We start from the raw sequence: 19318 nt of genomic DNA, 5'->3' as shown, positions 1-19318 counted from the left end.
TATGCAAGCAGCTGTGTGGTTTGGGGACTGGTATTCCCCTGAGGGGTAGCAGGGAGAGGATTCAGAAAGAGCAGGGAGAGGAGAGATCAATGGGAGACTACTGCCACCCAAGCAGAATGGTTAAGACTGGGGGACTTCTCGTGGCTGGTTCACACTGGAGATAGAGCAATTCGTGCCCTGTGTGCTAAGGATGATGGGGCAGCCTCCTAGGACAGCACAAGGTAGAACTGCCAAGCCTGCTGCCCAAGACCTGTTCTGTTTTGTTTTAAAGATTTTATTTTTTTTTTTTGACAAAGAGAGACAGAGTGAGAGAGGGAACACAAGCAGGACAAGTGGAAGAGAGAGAAGCAGGCTTCCTGCCAAGCAGGGAGCCCAAAGCAGGGCTCGATTCCAGGACCCTGGGATCGTGACCTGAGCTGAAGGCAGACACTTAACAACTGAGCCACCCAGGCACCCCCAAGACCTTATTTTTTTAACTTTTATTCGGTTAGAAAATAGGATAGCTTTGGGTTTCAGAGATAATGTCCACAAGAGAGAAGTCCTGGAGGGGAGCAAGCAGTGACTTTACCAGGGTAAATATGTTACAGCTGCTGCACCGAACTGAGCTTTCCTAGAAGCTGTTAGTCTCTTCGGGTGACCGCAGATTTCAGGCAATAGCCAGTGGAGTGTCAATAATATGCCTGTCCCTGACCCCAAAGGTCAAAGGGATAGAAGACAGGGAGAGTTTTTAAGTACATTCTTCCACTTCCCATTCATGGCTTAAATTATCCCTGAGCATCTTTGTGGCCCTACCTCATTTAAGACATTTTAGTCATCCTGGAGTTGAGAAAGCAAGGGAAGCATTGTCCCCCTGACCCCCTAACTCTGAACTACTGTTTGCTCACTTCCATCCTGCCTATGAGGCTTTAGACGGAGCAGCTAGACACAGTTCTCTTTCTCTGACCAAAAAGAGCTGAAATCTGGTGACTTTACTTCACCACCACCAGCCCCTGCAAGCAGGCCTGACCAAACAGAAAGGCTAAACTGAGTGAAGAAAAAGGGAAGACCAGGCAATCCTCAGCTGTCCTACTGACAACTTTCAGGGTAGGGATACCTGGATTATTCTTTAGGATGTGATGTTCATGAGAAGCATTTTCAGGTACAAAATGGTTCAACATATAATTTTCGCACTGATCCTGTGAGGCAGGAGACATTCTCACTGCACGAGAAAGGCTCAGTGATTTGTCTGAGGTCATTTGATACTGAGTGGCACAGACAGAACTCAAATAAATCTGGGGCTTCTCACTTCAAACTGTGTGCTCTCCTCAAGGACTAAGAATACCTCAGGCTGGAAGGGCCAGAATCCCAGCCCCTTCAGAACAGAAACTGATACAAAATATTCTAGGAGCGTATAGGTGAGCAGAATTTACAAAAGGAACAGCCTAGGCCTTCTTTCACCACATCAACAAATCCCCTGTCATTTCCACCGCCACAAAATGATCATTACACTAAGTAGTCTGCATTTAATCAACTCTGGCTCCTAGCACTTTCTATTTCTTTTTTTCTTTTTCAGATTAACATTTGTTTTCATTTTATCCAGTTTTTTTAAAGTGAGGCTAAGCATGCAGAGTATAAGTAGTCCTGAGAAGCCATGAGAGGAAACGGTTAAGGCTTTGGGTCTCTAAAATATGTATTAGAATTTCCTTTGAGATTTCACTCTTTTTTTAAAATGTTGTCAACTCCTGAGCTAGGGAAGTATGAACAGGGAATGAGAGTGCTAAAAACCCACCCTATCCCAGGCCAGATGCCTACTGAAGGCCTGGTAAAAGGCCTTGGGACCTCTAGCTGAGACAAGTAATTTATCTACACCAAGGCAAGGAGAATATACCTTGCAGAGAATCCCCTATGAGATGAGGCAGACAACAGATTTTTACTTGATTAAAAACTTTTACTGCTCTCAACCCCATGTCCCACCCTCATTCAAAATCTGGACTTCTGTTTAGGTCCAAGACAGTGAGACAAAGCAGCTCCAAGAGAGGATGTGTGCAAGAGGAACCCTTCCCTGTTCAACACTGGAATGCATTCCTTCAGAAACAGCATAAGCCTGCACATACCCTACCTATCCCACTCCTGCACCCCAACTGTGAAGGCAGAAGGGAAAACTGCAGGAACACAATGTTCATCCATCACAGACTCGGGCCCCCACTTGAGCTAGGGGAAAGACACCTCATGAAAACAGTCTACCTTTAGTCAGGATCTGTCCCAGAGCAAACCTTACTTTTTGGTCCATCCATCTTGGCTCTCACTGCTCTCCCTGCTCCCCACCCCCACTGCCTCCGCATGTGGGCTCAGAAGTCATCATCTAAAGAATTCCACTGCTCACCTCCTGCATAGCAGCACAGCCCCATGAGGCCGCACACCAGATGGAGGGGATAAAAGTACGAGGTCATGGCTTCTAGCAAGAGGCTTTTTCTGAAACTAACCCCAACTCCTGGAAAAGAGGCAGAGCAGGAGAGTGTCGGGTGAGCAGCTTCATGGGTCTTGTGTGAAAAGGAAGGAAAAAGCCTTCATTAAAAATTTCCCTGCTCCCGTCTCCAGACCTATTTCGCATCCCCCATCTACTCCTTGAAGGCATCTGAGTAGAATGCAGAGCTTGCCAAGCCAAAGGGTTAAATCCTTCCCATTTGTCGGGGCCTATTCAGCCGGCTGCCACACACAGGCTGAGGTGGAGGCCAAGCCCTGAACACGTGCCCTGTTCCTCCAGGCAGTCAGCTATGATGTAAAGGGAAAAGGTGTGGAAGGCTGACTAGAACACTGGGGAAATGGAGAAGGCCGTCGGTAGGCCTCCAAAATGTTTGTGTATAGTGGACAAAGACAAGAGATGCAGGAAAATCATCACTCCTCGGGTCATTATGGTTGTTGGGTGACAAGGTACACAGGCAATAATCACAAAGGAAAAACAGTGGGAGGAATGGGTTGAGAAGCAGACGTCTCCCAACATGGCAATGGGGGCGGGCAGGGTGGGCGGTGCAGAGGTGTATGAATCAGCCTTTCTACAGGGGTGACTTCTGAGTTGGGAGTTTTAAAAGATAAGGGATGGACTGGTGGAGGGGAATCAGAGAAGGCGTTCTACAGTGAAAGAACTGGTATGTGCTGAAACGTAGAAGCAAGAATGTGCAAGCAATATATAAGGAATTTCAACTGGTACATATTATATACACTGGGGATGCCCGAGAAATGAGAACGCTGAGATAAGGGCTGAACTAATGTGAGCTAGCTGCGTGCGCCTCAACTGTCACATGGTGTGGAGCCCCCGCAGGGCCGGGCAGCATCTTGATCTATGTCCGTCAACGCCAGGGCACCGATGGGAAAGCACAGGGCTGAGTCCGTTTGTTACACATACAGGGACGAAAAGAGAGCTACACTGTAAATAACAAATGCTAAGTGTTAACTACAACTCACTAGCATTTGAGGTTCTAGACTAGTAAGAGATGTGAAATATTTTATCCAGAATTGTGATGCATTAATGAAGGCTTACAGGCCCAGAGCCTGGCATAAATCAAGCCAAACTCTTGAGAAATTACAAGGTAAAAAAGGAACAATTTAAAATTAAAACTATGTGGTTCTTTCCCTCACTCCCTACCTTAGAATTTGACAGGCTGCGATGTCCTGTTTGACATATGGGACTTCTGTGGCAAGCAGATTCGTCATGTCTGAGGCCACAGTGAATGGCAGGAGAGTGATGAAAGAGCTTTAGGGACCACAAAACCAGTTCACTGATAAGGGTGAAGATAGGTCTCGTGCACTACAAGCTGCTAGACAGAGCAGCTGCCAAAAACAAGAGACAAATTCCCAACTCCTAACTTCCGGTTAGGTCTCTGGCTTCTTGCATCCGTGAAGGTAAAAACAGAGCTATTTACCAGGCTCCTGTTCTACTTCCTTACTGAGCTTTCCTAATTTTTGAGGACAAAAATCACAAGGATAACCAGGCCTTCCACAGCACTCTCCTTGTGCTTCTTTCAGAAACAGAATAAGTTGACGCCTGTACAACACAGGTTTGAAGTGCATGGGTCCACTTCTATGCAGATTTGTTTTATGAACACATTGCAGGGCTGTAAATGTATTTGTTTCTCTTCCTGATGACTTTCTTAATAACATTTTCTTAATTATAAGAACATAGTATATAATCCATATAACATATAATACATAGTATATGTGTTAACTGTTTATGTTGAGGAGGGTTCTAGTCAACATTAAGTTTTTGGGGAGCCAAAAGTCCTAAGTGGAGGGACGCCTGGGTGGTTCAGTGGGTTACAGCCTCTGCCTTCAGCTCAGGTCATGATCCCACGGTCTTGGGATCGAGCCCCACATCGGGCTCTCTGCTCCATGGTGAGCCTGCTCCCCGCCCCCCCACCTCCCTCTCTTCCTACTTGTGATCTCTGTCTGTCAAATAAATAAATAAATAATCTTAAAAAAGAAAAAGTCTTAAGTAGATTGACCGTACAGGAGGTCAGTGCCCATAACACCTATGTTGTTCAAGGCTCAACTATATTACAACACACACACACACACACACACATACACACACACACATACCACTGAATAAGCCAAAAGGTGAACAGTATCCCAAGTGTTTGCTTTACTTAACTGGCACAGTCTGGTGCTGGGAAGCAGCCACTTACACAGTGACAGAATTTGTTGGTATCATCTTAGTTTTTTCCTCCTTCCCTAGGCAATTTATAAAAGGTGATTTCTGAAACCTTTCACAATAGAAAAGCTCAAGGGTTTATATTCAACTGTGACACCACTATGAATTCATTAAGAAGCATGTTTCAGGTTGCACTATAATTTCCCTATGTAACATAAACCTATGGAATCTGACATAAGCTGATTGCTCATGCTGGTTATTTTATTTACATTTCTGAATGGAAGGGATTTTGATACTCTTAAAATATCTAACTGACTTATTATTTTTCATCTGTTCTTCCAGAGCAGCTAGTATAAAATAGACATCAAGACAAAAGCCTCAACTTGTATGACTGGTTAAGCAACCAAAGAAAAGTTATTGCTCAAAAGCAATTAAAAAAACAATTTAATATGGAACTTGAGGCCAAACAAGAGATATGATTAGTCTCAATGCCACCTGAAAGCTAAGAGTTAAAAAAAAAAAAAAAAGTTAAGTAACTGTGTCCATTATCTTTGTCCAAGTCCCATAGGAGTAGGTAGTAGCCAGGGGTTCAGAGGGCCTAGAGTTGACTTTTGACTTAACTCTTTCTCTAGAGACCTAATATTGGCAGACATGGTCTAGTCTACATGGGAACATAGGTGAATGGATGAGAGTGGGCTCCTTACAACCCAGAAATATGAATGTGCCTCCTTACCAACATGTTAGAAATCAGACTTCTGAGTTGGAAGATGCTATCATGCATCTAATTCACTATTTGGAGATACATATTCTGTTAACCCGCCCAAAGAATAATAATTTCTATTTATACCAGCAGATATAGCAAGCTTGGATGGATTGCTAGAGAACTAACAATCAGCAATAAATTCCAAAGCCTCATCTGTAGTCTTCTGTCTCCCAGTCATTGTTCAAATTGTCCCACTCCTTTCTTCTGCTGCCACACCGAGTTAAATCAGTATACTCTTTGGGCCCACTCTTCTACTCCATACACTCCCATTACATTACCATATTTATTGATGACATGCCTAATTAGTATAAGCTCCCTAAGGACAGACATGTCATGTGCCTATTTTGAAATATATATTCCAAGGTCATATCCCCAATGATCAGTTGGCACATATACTTAAGTGAGCCAATAAAGATTGGAAATATTTTGTAGTTACTCAGAAAATCTTGGTGGTTCCCCCTATAAAAAGGTAGAACTGTGCAGGATGTAGAATTGATCATCAAAATTCAGCTTGAGAGAGAAGGAAAAGGTCCCTATTTCAGTGCCTACCCCAATATCCTTTTATTATTTTTTAAAAATTAACATATGTTCCGATTTTCAGAATCAGTGACTGACTGGAGGATGCAGCTTTGACATTAACAGTAGGCTCTGGGAAATTCTGTAGTGGCTCTTTCCCATCTTGCTCACATGACCTAACTCTCACTATCCCATTCTGCTTCACCATGATACTGCGCTGTTTCATTTTCCAAACCAGAATGGCCCTTACCTCTTATCAATCTGTCATTAATAGGGATGAGAGGACACGAAAGAGGGTGATGGAAATGTAAAACCACGAGAGGCTTTTGTCTCATGGCAGCTGATACATGAATCTGAGGTGAGACATCTCTTACTTAAGTTCTGATTTGTGGAACACTTCACTTTTTGACAAAGTTTAAACTATTCAGGAAAACATAATGAATACCACTGTTTATAAAAATATGCACTTGGTCAGTTAGGTGTTAAGATGAAGCCCTACATGCCTCATGTTTGGAAGAGAATAGAGGCTCCTCTTTCTATCTTCCTTGTGTGACCGAAAGGGCTCCTAACTAAACAGAGTCTTCTGAAAGGGAAAGTCCTCTCTGAGTCTAGAATGATTTTTTCGGTCCCTACATCTTAGGTGAGGCACGTGAAAATAATTCCCCAGTCAATTCCAGTCAAATGAATAAACATGCAAGGGTAAGCCAATCTACTGCTGTAGCAGTAGCTTCTGTCTTGTACTAATAGATCCCTTGCCTGTCTCAAACCCCCTGCTGCTAGACTACGAGTTACCTGTGAACACACACTGTACCTCCTTCTCCATGAAGGAGCCCAACATGTATCTGCTCACCGCATGGAGAAAGGAACAGATCCATCCGTAGTAACATCTTAACATAATGAAGGCGAATGCTGAAAATGTGGAGTACATTACAGAATAATCATTACCACACTGTGGCATGCTATAGAACGAGAGTTCACGTAGTTTTAAATGCGGAGGCTCTTTAAAAACTACACTTTGAAAACAAACTAAGATAAGCCCTATTGGAATCCTTCCAGTCAATCAGCCAATACCGAAAGAAGAAATCTTTTCAGGGTCTCCTGGCCTCTAAGCTACATGTTCTTTAGTGCAGCTGTTGTTGCGGTTGTTGTTTACGGTGGTCTGAACAAGAGCTAAAATACATCCAGAGCAAATTAATAAGAAAAGTCTACACAGCTAGGGCTTAGCTGAATTAGAATCCCCAGGCTCCCAGTAAGGGCTAAATCCAAAGGGATCAGAGTCAAGTAAATAAGAAATCCAGCTGAATTTTATCAGAGGGCAAAGTTTCAACTCTGAGTACCCCAGCAACCAAGGATGAATTATGCATAAGATTAGTAAAGTGCCTTCATCCACACCCCAGCCAGAGAACATTCTTCTATCTCACTGTGACTGCAGGAAACACAGCAATGTGTTTGCCTGCCAAGAATGGTTGCAGCTATACTCTAGATAGGAGTCTAACAAACACTAAAGGATTAAAATTTAATTGTAAAGCTGCCACTACCTGGGAGTCAAAGCTTGAACTCTGGCTTCACAAAGAAAGTGGGACCCCGTATCTTGAATAGATGAAAACAAGAGCTGGCACGTTCCTAGCAAAGGGTGTGAGAATATGCTCCTTTCTGAATTCTTCCCCAAACTACTTCTCTCGCTGTATTTCCTACTGGTAATTTACAAGTGCTCAGTAAGAATAGAGCCCTTTCCTACACTTGGAAGAATATATACGTTTCATTTTCAGAACACTTGAAATTATAGGATGAGATGAGAGGGTGATTATGTGGTCTGAATATCAGTTAACTGAATATGAGTTCTCTTAATTTTGTCGAGCAGCATCTGAAACCCAAGTAATTTATTTTCTCGAAGCTGGCTGTTAGAGATGGACATAAGGCAATCTTAATGTCATCAGAGAGATAAGACAGATAATTTTATTTTTTTCTCAAATTCATAAAGAATACTAAAAATAGCTAATCTTGTATTGAGGCCTCATCAACATTAAGAAACATACCTAAGTTTCCTACTTACTAATACAACTATTAGAAGTACACCTGCTACCTAAAATTCCCATGTTAACCAGAAAATACACACAAGTTATATTTTAGACCAAAAGTTTATTCTGTTCAGTTAAACTTCCCCAGATAATCCTTCACAAACTTACCCTCTGATTTTGAAAGAAGAATGATATTGAAACATGGGGTATACATTTGTAATTTAAGTTTCTTTTTTTACCATTTCAGAGAGTTGATTAAATTCCCTCTGAATCTTTACAAACCAGTGCCTACTATTTCTTTAGTATTACTGTACATTCAGAGAATTAGATAGGCTGAAGTTTTTTATACTGTTGTCTAAGTATGTGATGGAATGACCAGTGTTCATCATTCTTAGAGGCTTACTAGCAAGAAAAGGAATGAAATTAAAGCGAACCAATTTGAAAGACAAAAAAACAAATGGGCATTCTTTATTTTAAAGCATCAGAGTTCATCAAATAGGCTTATGCTGTAAAGAGAGAAGAGTTCTCCAGGTAGTTGGTCTACTGATGTTTTTGTTTTGCTGAAGCATTTCTGCAACCTAAATGTCTTTTCTATTTTCTGAAAATCTGTATCGGCCTTTTCATTTAAAACTCTTCTCCAAATTCATCTCCTGTAGGAAGACTTCCCTAGCAAAACCACTGCACTATCATCACTCCATCATTCTATATCCCTTCAGCGTTACTATTTTGTTTAAAATGTATTCTTTTGTACTTGTTCTGCTCTAAGTTGTGAACTGACATATTATTGAAACCAAAAATACATATCATGACTAAAGGGCTATCTATTGTGTGATTTCAAGCAAGTCACTTAACTTGAATGACTCAAACTTCCCCATTTAAAACATTGGAAAACCACAATCTGTCCTCCAATGGCTCAGGTAAGAAAAAATGAGAGTCTAAGTATATACTCTTAAGAACAAAGATAATAACTAACTGAAATCTAAATTACTCCTGGTTTAGAATCATAATATATTAAGTAGTCATACAAATTTAGTTCTCTTGAGCATTAGAAATTTGATTGGTGGGAGAAGGAGCAAAGCTTGACTCAAGAAAGAAGCCAGTAGGGGCGCCTGGGTGGTTCAGTGGGTTGGGCCTCTGCCTTCGGCTCTGGTTGTGACCTCAGGATCCTGGGACTGGGCCCTGCCTCGGGCTCTCTGCTTGGCTGGGAGCCTGCTTCCCCCTCTCTCTCTGCCTGCCTCTCTGCCTACTTGTGATCTCTCTCTCTGTCAAATAAATAAATTTTAAAAAATAAATAAATAAATAAAAACTAAAGAAAGAAGCCAATAAAAACTATTCCTCAAGATTATAATTTTATTCTGTATCCCATTATTCTCTCCATTTAGGGGACTGTGCTGGGTCTACAAAAACAAAGATGTTTTCTAAAAGAAAAATCTGTAGGTTTCCTGGTATGAATTCTAGTATCACTTGTATAATGGGTTTGGAATAAGCAACCGACATCAATATCTAAGCACCAGTCTTCTGAAAACCGCAAGGCAGTCCGTTTGCCCCAAGTGCTAATGATTAAGCAATCAGTATATCAGTAGCAATTAGTGACAGGATGTCCTCAACTTTGACACTGGGACGTTGCTTTGAGGGGGAAAGGATGGTTAAATATACTGCCAAATAAATTCAGGGAAAGCTTTTGTGAACTTCACAGTTGACAGGCACATGTTAATGTTTCCTTCACAACTGAAGGAAATCCTGGGGAAGGGATATAAACATGCATTAAAAAGTACATTGTCTTGACTTTTATTCTTTTTTCCTCCTCTTTGAAAAGAAGAGTTTAGTACTCAGAAAAAATGGATAAAGAAGTGTAACAGCAATATCACAAAATTCAGTCTGGTTCTTTTTGAAGAACAATCAGAATGAAGCATGAGAAATTCCCCTAATAGAAGTAGTGAACATCTTTTCTCTTGCTAGAAATATCCCAATTAAGAAAATCAAAATAGGAATATGCTAGACTGCCCAAATAAAGACTGAATTCAGTGGCACTAGCAAGAGAACAAAAATGTAAACATACAAAATGTTTTGACCTGTCACTCAATGGGCTCCTTTTGTTATCAGTAAGATCGCTGGGAAATGCCTCAGATATATTGCTGTGGAAATAGTATGGTTACAGAAAAATATTTTGTGGGACTACAAGCTTGGTTGCAATTCAAAATGTTTTAAGAACTATGTCAGTTCTTAGGAACTAAAGAAGTCTCACAGGTTTGAAAAGTAATCCATTTTCAAACAAAGTGAAGAAACTTGTTTTACTTGTTGGTTGAATTTCTGAATGTGGCCCTAAGTATTTAATAAAGAGGGATACAGGGGTGCCTGGGTGGCTCAGTGGTTAAAGCCTCTGCCTTCGGCTCAGGTCATGATCTCAGGGTCCTGGGATCGAGTCCCGCATCAGGCTCTCTGCTCAGCAGGGAGCCTGCCTCCTCTTCCTGTTGCTCTCTGCCTGCCTCTCTGCCTACTTGTGATCTGTCTGTCAAATAAATTAAAAAAAAAAAATCTTTAAAAAAAAAATAAAGAGGGATACAACTTTCAAAGGTTTTTAGTATGAATGATATCAGATGGAGAATATAAAAAATCACTTCCTCCTATGAACAGGTTTCATGTCATGGTTATAACAATGGAAAATTAGGAACCTTTAGAAATAATATATTTTTCCACTGGTATATATCAATATAAAGTTATACTTATCTATCAACTCCCCTAGGTATGAAGACGGTCTTTGCCCTGAAAAAAAAAATGATGAGAATAGTGTACAAACCTCAAAAGTTTTGATCACTATTCAGTAAAACATACTTGGCATTTATTTCTGCTTATTATTTTTTTAAATGTAATTTGGGGAGAAAAATGTTAATTATTTTTGGGAAGGGGCTGAAGAAATCCCAGTGGAACATTCCGTAGAAAGGTCTTTTGTTAGCATAACATCTGACCTTCTATATCTTTGGAAATCATACAACTTGGCTAATGTAGTCCTTAAAGAATTAATCAAGCAGATTGTTAGGCCCTAGTTACACTGGAGCCAGCCAATTATGAGTTGCTCAGAAATTCATCACTGGCATGTCCAACCACATTTTCCCACATAAAGATTAGTAAAAATATGTGGAAACAGGGCCCATTCCCACCTCAGCACAGCTACAGTATGTGTTCAGTGAAACAGATTTCAACAAAGTTTTCCTTTAGTGAAACAAACTATTTATTTGGGAATTTTTCTGATCCCTATCTTTGCCCACTAACACCTTTTTTTGCCAGGTTGCAAAGGCTAGCTATTCTATTTCATTAAAACCCAACTAGGGGTTTTTATATGCAAACACACTTCTGAATTCAAAGTACTAAAATCATATGCTACAAGCCTGAATTCATCAGTAAGTCAGTGAAACCTCCAAAGACCATCTACAGTCTTCACTGCTGTGATAACGCCCTCCCAAGACTTAGTAAGAAGAAAGCTTTTCTTGCAGGAGAGAAATGAAAGGGGCCAGGCTAGATGAAGATTGGTTCTCTAAGGAGAGGGCAGTGCTGCTCTTAAATAAAGAAGCTCCTTTCAGATAAGCAGAATCAGATTCCAGTTCATTTGGTTTGCTGGCTACCCTTACTTTGAACTCTCATATTTAACCCAGCAGGCTTCAAAGCAGGTGAGAAAATGACCTACCACTTAAAAGCACTTTTTCCTTTTTCAGGAATTCTGGCCTTGGAGAGTATTAGCTCTGATATCAGCACATTCCACATCTCCAGGGATTTATGCAATTTTTTTTTTTTTTTATTGCTCTATGTCGAATATCAGACTTGGTTTTCATCTCAGCCAGGAGAAAAATCAAGAAAGAAAGCCCCAACTTGCTGAAACTGAAGTCTTATTCCACACAGCTTCGTACATGCAAAAGATAGGGCACTAAAACCACTAACCATTCTAATTACTCTTCCATTTATCTCAATCTGAGGCACGGTGAGGATTATAAAAAACCATTAATCCCTAGTGCCTTGTTTCACAAAAAAGCAATTTTTGTAACAAACGTATTTTCACAAATTCAAATTAAATTTAGTCTATCATATGAGCTAATATAAAAATATATCAGATGAGGAAGAGACCATGATAACAATGGAAAATATTTAGGCAATTTTCTTAAATTGCTTTGCCTGACTAAATAGATTAATCTCCATTATATTTGGCTATCAAATATCTGACCTAATTGAAAATCCTAACATAGGCAGTTTGCAATTTGTCAATATTTGATGTTCTACAAGGCAGTCTGCCAGGACCTACAACCTGAAACATTTCTCCACTTCTGGTGGTACAAATACACATAATGTACCAGCAGTACTGTTTAAATGACACCACCATTTATACTGCAATTTCTATGGGAAAATACATTTTGAGTTTACTAGCAGAACATAGCTCCTCCCAACCATGAGGGGGTTAGGATTTCTCATCACAGCTGCACTTTGGTGATAATGATGACAATGATGGGTGGCGACAAGAGTAACACTTCCCTAGTTTCTACTGTGGACAGACATGGTTCTAAACACCTGTCATATTTTAAACTCATCTAACCCTCACAAGTGCCTATGAGGGGGAGAAATGGTTAAGTAACTTACCCGAAGTTGCACAGACAGTGTCAGGGCTGGAACTCAAAGGAAAGCAGTCTGGCTCCAGAGCCTATGCTCATTGCTATCCCGTAACGCTGCGCCTCTCTACCTGGAAGAGGTGGCACTCTCCAGGCTGTATAAATTCCTCCTGTTGCAGGGAGAGGACAGCAGGGCTTCTCAAGTTTTAAAAGTGCATATACGATCACCCGCTTGTCTTGCTAAAATGCAGATTCAGGAAGTTGCTAGTGGCACCGGAGGTTCTGCTTTCTAACAAGTTTCTGGGTGATGGTGAAGCTCCTACTGCATAGGCCATTAAGTAAATAGGGAAAGAAGTAGAATTTGAGCCCCTAGCACCCTCCTGGCTAGCCGGCTGGTAGGCATTTTTACCCTGTGTTTATAAGCTGAGGATTGCCTGCATGTAATCACTTTTCTAAATTCTTCAATGGAACCTGCCCTTGGTACTGCTGCATGGCAAATATTGGTGTGCAGGTACCTTGAGTAAATATTTAGCTTTTAGGAACTAAAACATGTAAAGGCCACTGGATAAAATGTGGCTATAAAAGTTTGCTGTGAGGGGCGCCTGGGTGGCTCAGTGGGTTGGGCCGCTGCCTTCGGCTCAGGTCATGATCCCAGGTCCTGGGTTCAGGCCCCACATCAGGCTTTCTGCTCAGCAGGGAGCCTGCTTCCTCCTCTCTCTCTGCCTGCCTCTCTGCCTACTTGTGATTTCTCTCTGTCAAATAAATAAATAAAATCTTTAAAAAAAAAAAAAAGTTTGCTGTGAGGCACATTTTTAACTATATGCGACCAACTATACAAATATCTAAGGATGGTAAATAAATGCCTGTTTATTGCTCGCTACCTAGAATCACAGTAAATTAATAACTTTTGGTTTAAAAAAGAAGCTTTCAGTTTAAAATGTACAATTATTCATTCTCAGACTCTGCTAGAGGAGTGCTAAGGAGCCTGTGCTATGTAATCTTCAAGACTCTCTTGGAGCATCAGCCATGTCTCAGATAAAGACAGATACTACATACTAACATTGATGGTTACAGTGGACGGTGAATGCACCCTGCACTAATTTTAACTGGTATCTCATGGAAGTACACGACTAACATATGCTACATATTGATTCTAGATTCTAAATCTCTCCCTCACTCCATTTTACCTCCTTTCCAATGCCCTGAGAGAACTCCAAGGACCATCCCTCCCACCGCTTGCCTGTGATCTCAAATACACAGCTGCATATATTTTTCCAGTTCTTAAATGGATGGGATTCCCTTTCCAGTCAATTTTTTTCCATGCCAGAGTACACAGTAAGGTCATCTCAGTTTGAGATGCACTCACTCCCCAGCCAGCACCACTGCGAACAACAGTTGCCGTATGATCACTACACTTCGCTTTTACACCAAAAGGAAACAGTCATTTTCCAACCCAAATATCTATACTCCCTGAACAATAGTGGAAAGTCATTCTCCTTGAAGACTGACCCAGAATCAAGTGTAGTCTCAGATTGCTAGGCCTACTGCCAGTGGCAACTTAACACATTATGCAGCTGACCTTCAGGGAAAAAGGGAAACCAGTGCTTTTACTCCTGGTGCCAGAAGAAAACCAACTAATCTTTAAGGCACCAAATAAACTGTTCTTAAGGCAGCAAAAAAGACTGTGAGGAAACAGGGAGTTAGAACAGATGCATATAGAGAAAAATACAGAAATTACATTGCTGAGTAAGGGCTAGTGTTTCTACAGTTCTCAGTGCTTTTTGATTTGGGACTAAAATGAATTAGCATTTTTCTTCTGTGTTTGAAAATGTGAAGTTGTATAAGAAAGACCCATTTTTATCCAAATGGCCAAAAGACATATGAAAGTGTTCAACATCACTCGGCATCAGGGAAATACAAATCAAAACCACAGTGAGATACCACTTCACACCACTCAGAATGGCTAAAATTAACCAGTCAGGAAACAACAGGTGTTGGTGAGGATGTGAGAAAGGGGAACCCTCCTACACTGTTGGTGGGAATGCAAGCTGGTACAGCCACTCTGGAAAACAGTATGGAAGTTCCTGAAAAAGTTGAAAATAGAGCTACCCTACCTACGACCCAGCAATTGCAATACTGGGTATTTACCCTAAAGATACAAACATAGTGATCCGAAGGGGCACATGCACCCCAGTGTTTATAGCATCAGTATCCACAAGAGCCAAACTATGGAAAGAACCCAGATGTCCATTAACAAATGAATGGATAAAGAGGATGTGGTATATATATATATACCACATCCTCTTTATATATATATATAATGGAATATTATGCAGCCATCAAAAATGAAATCTTGCCATTTGCAACAACATGGATAGAACTAGAGAGTATTATGCTAAGCAAAATAAGTCAATCAGAGAAAGACAATTATCATATGATCCCACTGATATGAGGAATTTGAGAAACAAGACAGAGGATCATAGGGGAAGGGAGTCACAAATGAAACAAGATGAAACCAGAGAAGGAGACAAACCATAAGAGACTCTTAATCTCAGGAAACAAACTGAGGGTTCCTGGAGGAGAGGGGGATGGGAGGGATGGGGTGGCTGCGTGATGGACACTGGGGAAGGTATGTACTATGGTGAGTGCTGTGAACTGTGTAAGACTGATGATTCACAGACGTGTACCCCTGAAACAAATAATACATTATATGTTAATTTTAAAAAAAGACCTGTTTTTAAAGGCTTATCAACTTAAAGGGACTTCTCTTTGGTAATTTTACTTTGAGCCAGTGACATTAATTACTAAGTTTGTGTAGAAGAGTAAATAATTGTGGGATAGTCTCTCTAATATCGGTCTTCACATACCATCTGGACTCGGCTCAGGAAATGGGGAAGTAGTTCAAATTAAAGGAAAAAATGAGAATAAAGGTCTATCCATGGTTCTACACCCAAGGTTGGGGAAGGCCAATTAAGAACACACAGATACAACAGTGAGAAGCTTTGAGTAAAGAAGCACATTCTGTACCCAGGCGAATGCTCCATCTGTCCATCTTACCTACTTACTCTCCATCAGCAGACTTTATCATTAATAATTTCATTTAAACAGAAAAATTGAAATAGGAAATTGTTTCCCAAATAGGGATTTTTTTTTAAATGCCAAAAAGAAAGCATTGAAAAGAATTGGGTTATTCCTTAGCTAGGAACAGCGCTATATTTACCACCAAAAGTGATCTACAAAGACCAACTTTATCATGTTGTACCATTGTATTCTTTAAACTTTTAAGCAACAAAAATATAGCTCAAGTCACCAAAAACTTATGTTTGACATATTTATGGAGCTACTTGACAAATCAATTCCTGTAATTTACGGTAACAAACATCTTCCCCTGATCAGCTGGTTTAGCACAAACAGATCAGAGATGGTTTCTTATGTGTTTTACAAATACTCTACACAAGTCCTTGAGATTATACTTACAGCTTTAGCAAAAACACCCATGATTTCAGGAAACTGGTGTGTGAGAAGAGCTATCATTGCTGTAGAAGAACACAGTCCTGCTGTGAAATGGATGAAAAAAGGAAGCTCCTTCTTTGGATAAACAGAAACATGATGAAAGGCTGCAAGGGAGAAAAGGTAGAAATGGATTTTATTGGAGAATAAATATAGTGTAAGCCAGTTTTGGTATTTTCAAACAACGTTTGAAACTAAAAAGGAAAATAATTGTTTTAAAAAAGAACAAGGCATCTCTGGCTAAGTAAGGTAGAAGAAAGTTATCCATTATTTATTCCAGCAGCAACGGTGTATCTACAGAGCCGGATGACTGTGCCAGCGATGGGAATAGGATGGCATCGTGGGAAAGAACACTAATTGTAAAGTCATGCTGAGGTGGTTTGAAAAAGAGCTTTGTCACTTATTAGCTGTGTGATCATGAATAAGCTGCTAAACCCTCTCCTCGTTGCTATGGAGTTGTTATGATGAACACTGTAAGTCCCTAAATGTGAGTTGTCATAATTCTTTCTCTTCGGGAGTTTGAGAGACAGAAGTGCGGTTGCAGATTTCCCAGAGCCATAATTTTACCCAGTTATTAATAAATGTCCTATGTGTGGCATTTCATAGAGCACCATAAAAATTGAACCAGAACACCAAAGCCCTAGGATTCTGAGCATAAATGAAGTCCCTTGTCTTATCTTATCACATTCCCACATTAACTCAGGTATTATTTTTCTAAGGACTGGATATTTCATTACTAATAGTATTCAAGTACTTATATCTTACTTGAAATTTGATTGAAAATACCTGAATACCAATGCTGACATGAGCCTATTATCATGCTTGGCACACAGTAGGTGCTCAATAAATATCTGTTAAACTGAGAACTATTCTGGGACTTCATTAGTCCAGGAAGTTGACTGCTTAGGGCTGGACACAAACCCAGGAATTCCTGATGTAATATCCTGCATAAGTAAGGGATGACTAATTCAGTGCTGAATCAAGGTCAGCTATAAATTTCACTTTTTTTCAACATAATGATTCACAGAGAAGATTACACCTAAGTTTCCTTTGGTAGCCATATTTTTTATGTCTTATACTATGCTTAAAAGTATAAGCCAAAAAACTGAACTCATTAAAAATCCAGAAAATTTCCACAGGCTTGAGTCACATTTAAAGTAAAAGCACACCAAATCTGAATTTTTTTTTAAAAAGTTATAAACATTAGAAGCTGTGGACAACACTGTATTTTCAGGACCCAAAAAACCAGCAGTCCCTTTTGCCCTGTCCCTCAAACATAAGAGGTCAACTTTTTCCAGCAAACCAAGGAAATAAGCTATGGTACTTGCAAAACAGGGAATACCAATGTATATGTATACATTATGTATACCAATGCTTACTAAAATTCCTATCATGTGAGAGACAGCAACACTGATAATTAATTAAACTGTATAGCATTTTATGATTTACAAAGTGCTTTAATTTATATTAGTTTTATTTTTTCAACAGCCTTAAGAGATAGACAGTATTATTTCCACTTTACAAGGTAGAAAACGATATAGCTTTAAGATAACTTATATGATAAGTTAAACGATATAGCTTTAAGATAACTTCCTAAAATACAAGCCTTTTATATTATAGGAGACACCTAATTTTTTCTTTTTGGATTGCTTGCTTGCTTGCTTGCTTTCTTTCTTTCTTTCTTTCTTTTTTTTTTAAGATTCCATTTATTTATCTGATACAGAGAGAGATCACAAGTAGGCAGAGAGTGGGGGAAGCAGGCTCCCCGCGGAGCAGAGAGCCTGATGCGGGGCTCGATCCCAGGACCCTGAGATCACAACCCAAGCCGAAGGCAGAGGCTTAACCCACTGAGCCACCCAGGCGCCCCTTGGACTGCTTTCTGTAGATTCGTTTGTCAGTCAATGTTTGGCCAGTACATCAGTATAATGGATGACTAGCACAGAAACACTCCCTTGGACATAAAGTTCAAATTTCATCACTGGCTTGTAGAGAAAAATTTATCAGGAGGCATAAAAGACAACTAAATAGCTATGTGAACTAAGGGAATAGTTCAAGTCTGAACTTATGAGGTTCATAAGCAAATTCCAGAATGCTGTAAGTCATATCAAGGTTGAAGGAGAATTGAAAACAAAAAAACATTAAGTACTCCTGGGTATTAGAACTCCACATTATTAAAAATGTGTGCATTCTACCACAGTCCGAGACAGACAAATGCTCTCAGAACAAATAATATAATCAAACAAAACCCCCAGCATATCCCTCCTCTTCTATCTCCTGGATTTGCAAATGTGCAAGTACTCTAGAAATAATAAAGGCCTGCCTGCTAAAAAAAGCAAACTCTCCATTCTTGTAGCCTGTGACTCTGGCAGTACATAATGATTACCCTGATTTTATTCATATTACTATGTAAAATTGGCCTTATATCAGGGAACTTTTGTAATGATTTGGGGGAGGCATTATACTAGGCTAAACGTATTAACCTAATATAATACACTCGTGCATACTGATGTTCCATAATTCCGAAGACTGATTTCTTTGCTTAAATATCCTTGTTTCTATAAATGGAAAAACAACAAGAACAACTACTACCAGCACCACTGTAGGAAAGAAAACAAAATTTCTTTCACTAATGACCTTCTAATTGCCAGAGTCAATGGATTCTTCATAGTAATCACCTTCCTTGATATCAGATACTCCTCCTCACTTGGAAATTTTTCCCTCCTTTTAGTTCCTAGCCTATCTAGTTCTGGTTCTTGTCCTGTCTCTCTGACCACTCCTTCACTGAACCTTCCCAACACCTTATCAGCCACCCATTCCTTCAACATTTTTGTGCCCTCATGGTTCCACTCTGAGTTTACTTCTCACCTACACAGTCTCCTTTAGTGATTTCATCCATGCCCAGAAAATGAGGATTCCCAAGTTGGTTTGGTGATGTAGAGCAATGCAGAGAGAAAGAGAGTGGAGCCCCAAGGAGTCCTGTTTACACAACCTGACTCTGTCCCTAGGCCACAGCTAACTGCACCAGGAATAAACACCTGGATAAATCCATGCTCTCTCTCTTCCAGAAGTTTTAGAAGCTGGACTGAGATCTTATTCATGGTGTATTATTTGCTTGAACTGATGATGTGTAAAGTAGAGCCATGTAAGGGCATCAAGTTTGGTACATGAGTGTCCAAGAAGGGAAAGCCGAATGACAAAGATAGAAAAATGAAGCAGACACACTGAGAGTAGCAGAAATGAGAGCTCATACAGAGAGGAGATGGAGTTGGGAAAGGAGAAAAAGAGAAGTGTG

At 40.2% G+C, this 19318-nt stretch overlaps 1 protein-coding gene across 9 annotated transcripts in view; it reads right to left on the bottom strand.

Annotated features, from left to right (window-relative positions):
- The window catches only part of ST7L (suppression of tumorigenicity 7 like), a 119806-nt gene that overhangs the window by 42582 nt on the left and 57906 nt on the right, over positions 1-19318 (bottom strand). For 5 of the 9 annotated variants that reach the window (XM_047726680.1, XM_047726685.1, XM_047726677.1 and 2 more), the window contains one exon: positions 15994-16133. In XM_047726680.1, coding sequence (XP_047582636.1) covers positions 15994-16133 — 140 coding nt within the window. Of the gene's footprint in view, positions 1-6083; positions 6816-7705; positions 12687-15158; positions 16134-19318 lie in introns of those variants that run through there. The other 4 variants (XR_007126750.1, XM_047726681.1, XM_047726678.1 and 1 more) reach the window with 4 other exon arrangements.

The sequence above is a fragment of the Lutra lutra genome, chromosome 4, assembly GCF_902655055.1.
Source record: "Lutra lutra chromosome 4, mLutLut1.2, whole genome shotgun sequence".
Taxonomy (NCBI): domain Eukaryota; kingdom Metazoa; phylum Chordata; class Mammalia; order Carnivora; family Mustelidae; genus Lutra; species Lutra lutra.
The sequence above is the reverse complement of the archived record's forward strand: the minus strand, read 5'-3'. Positions and strand labels throughout refer to the sequence as shown.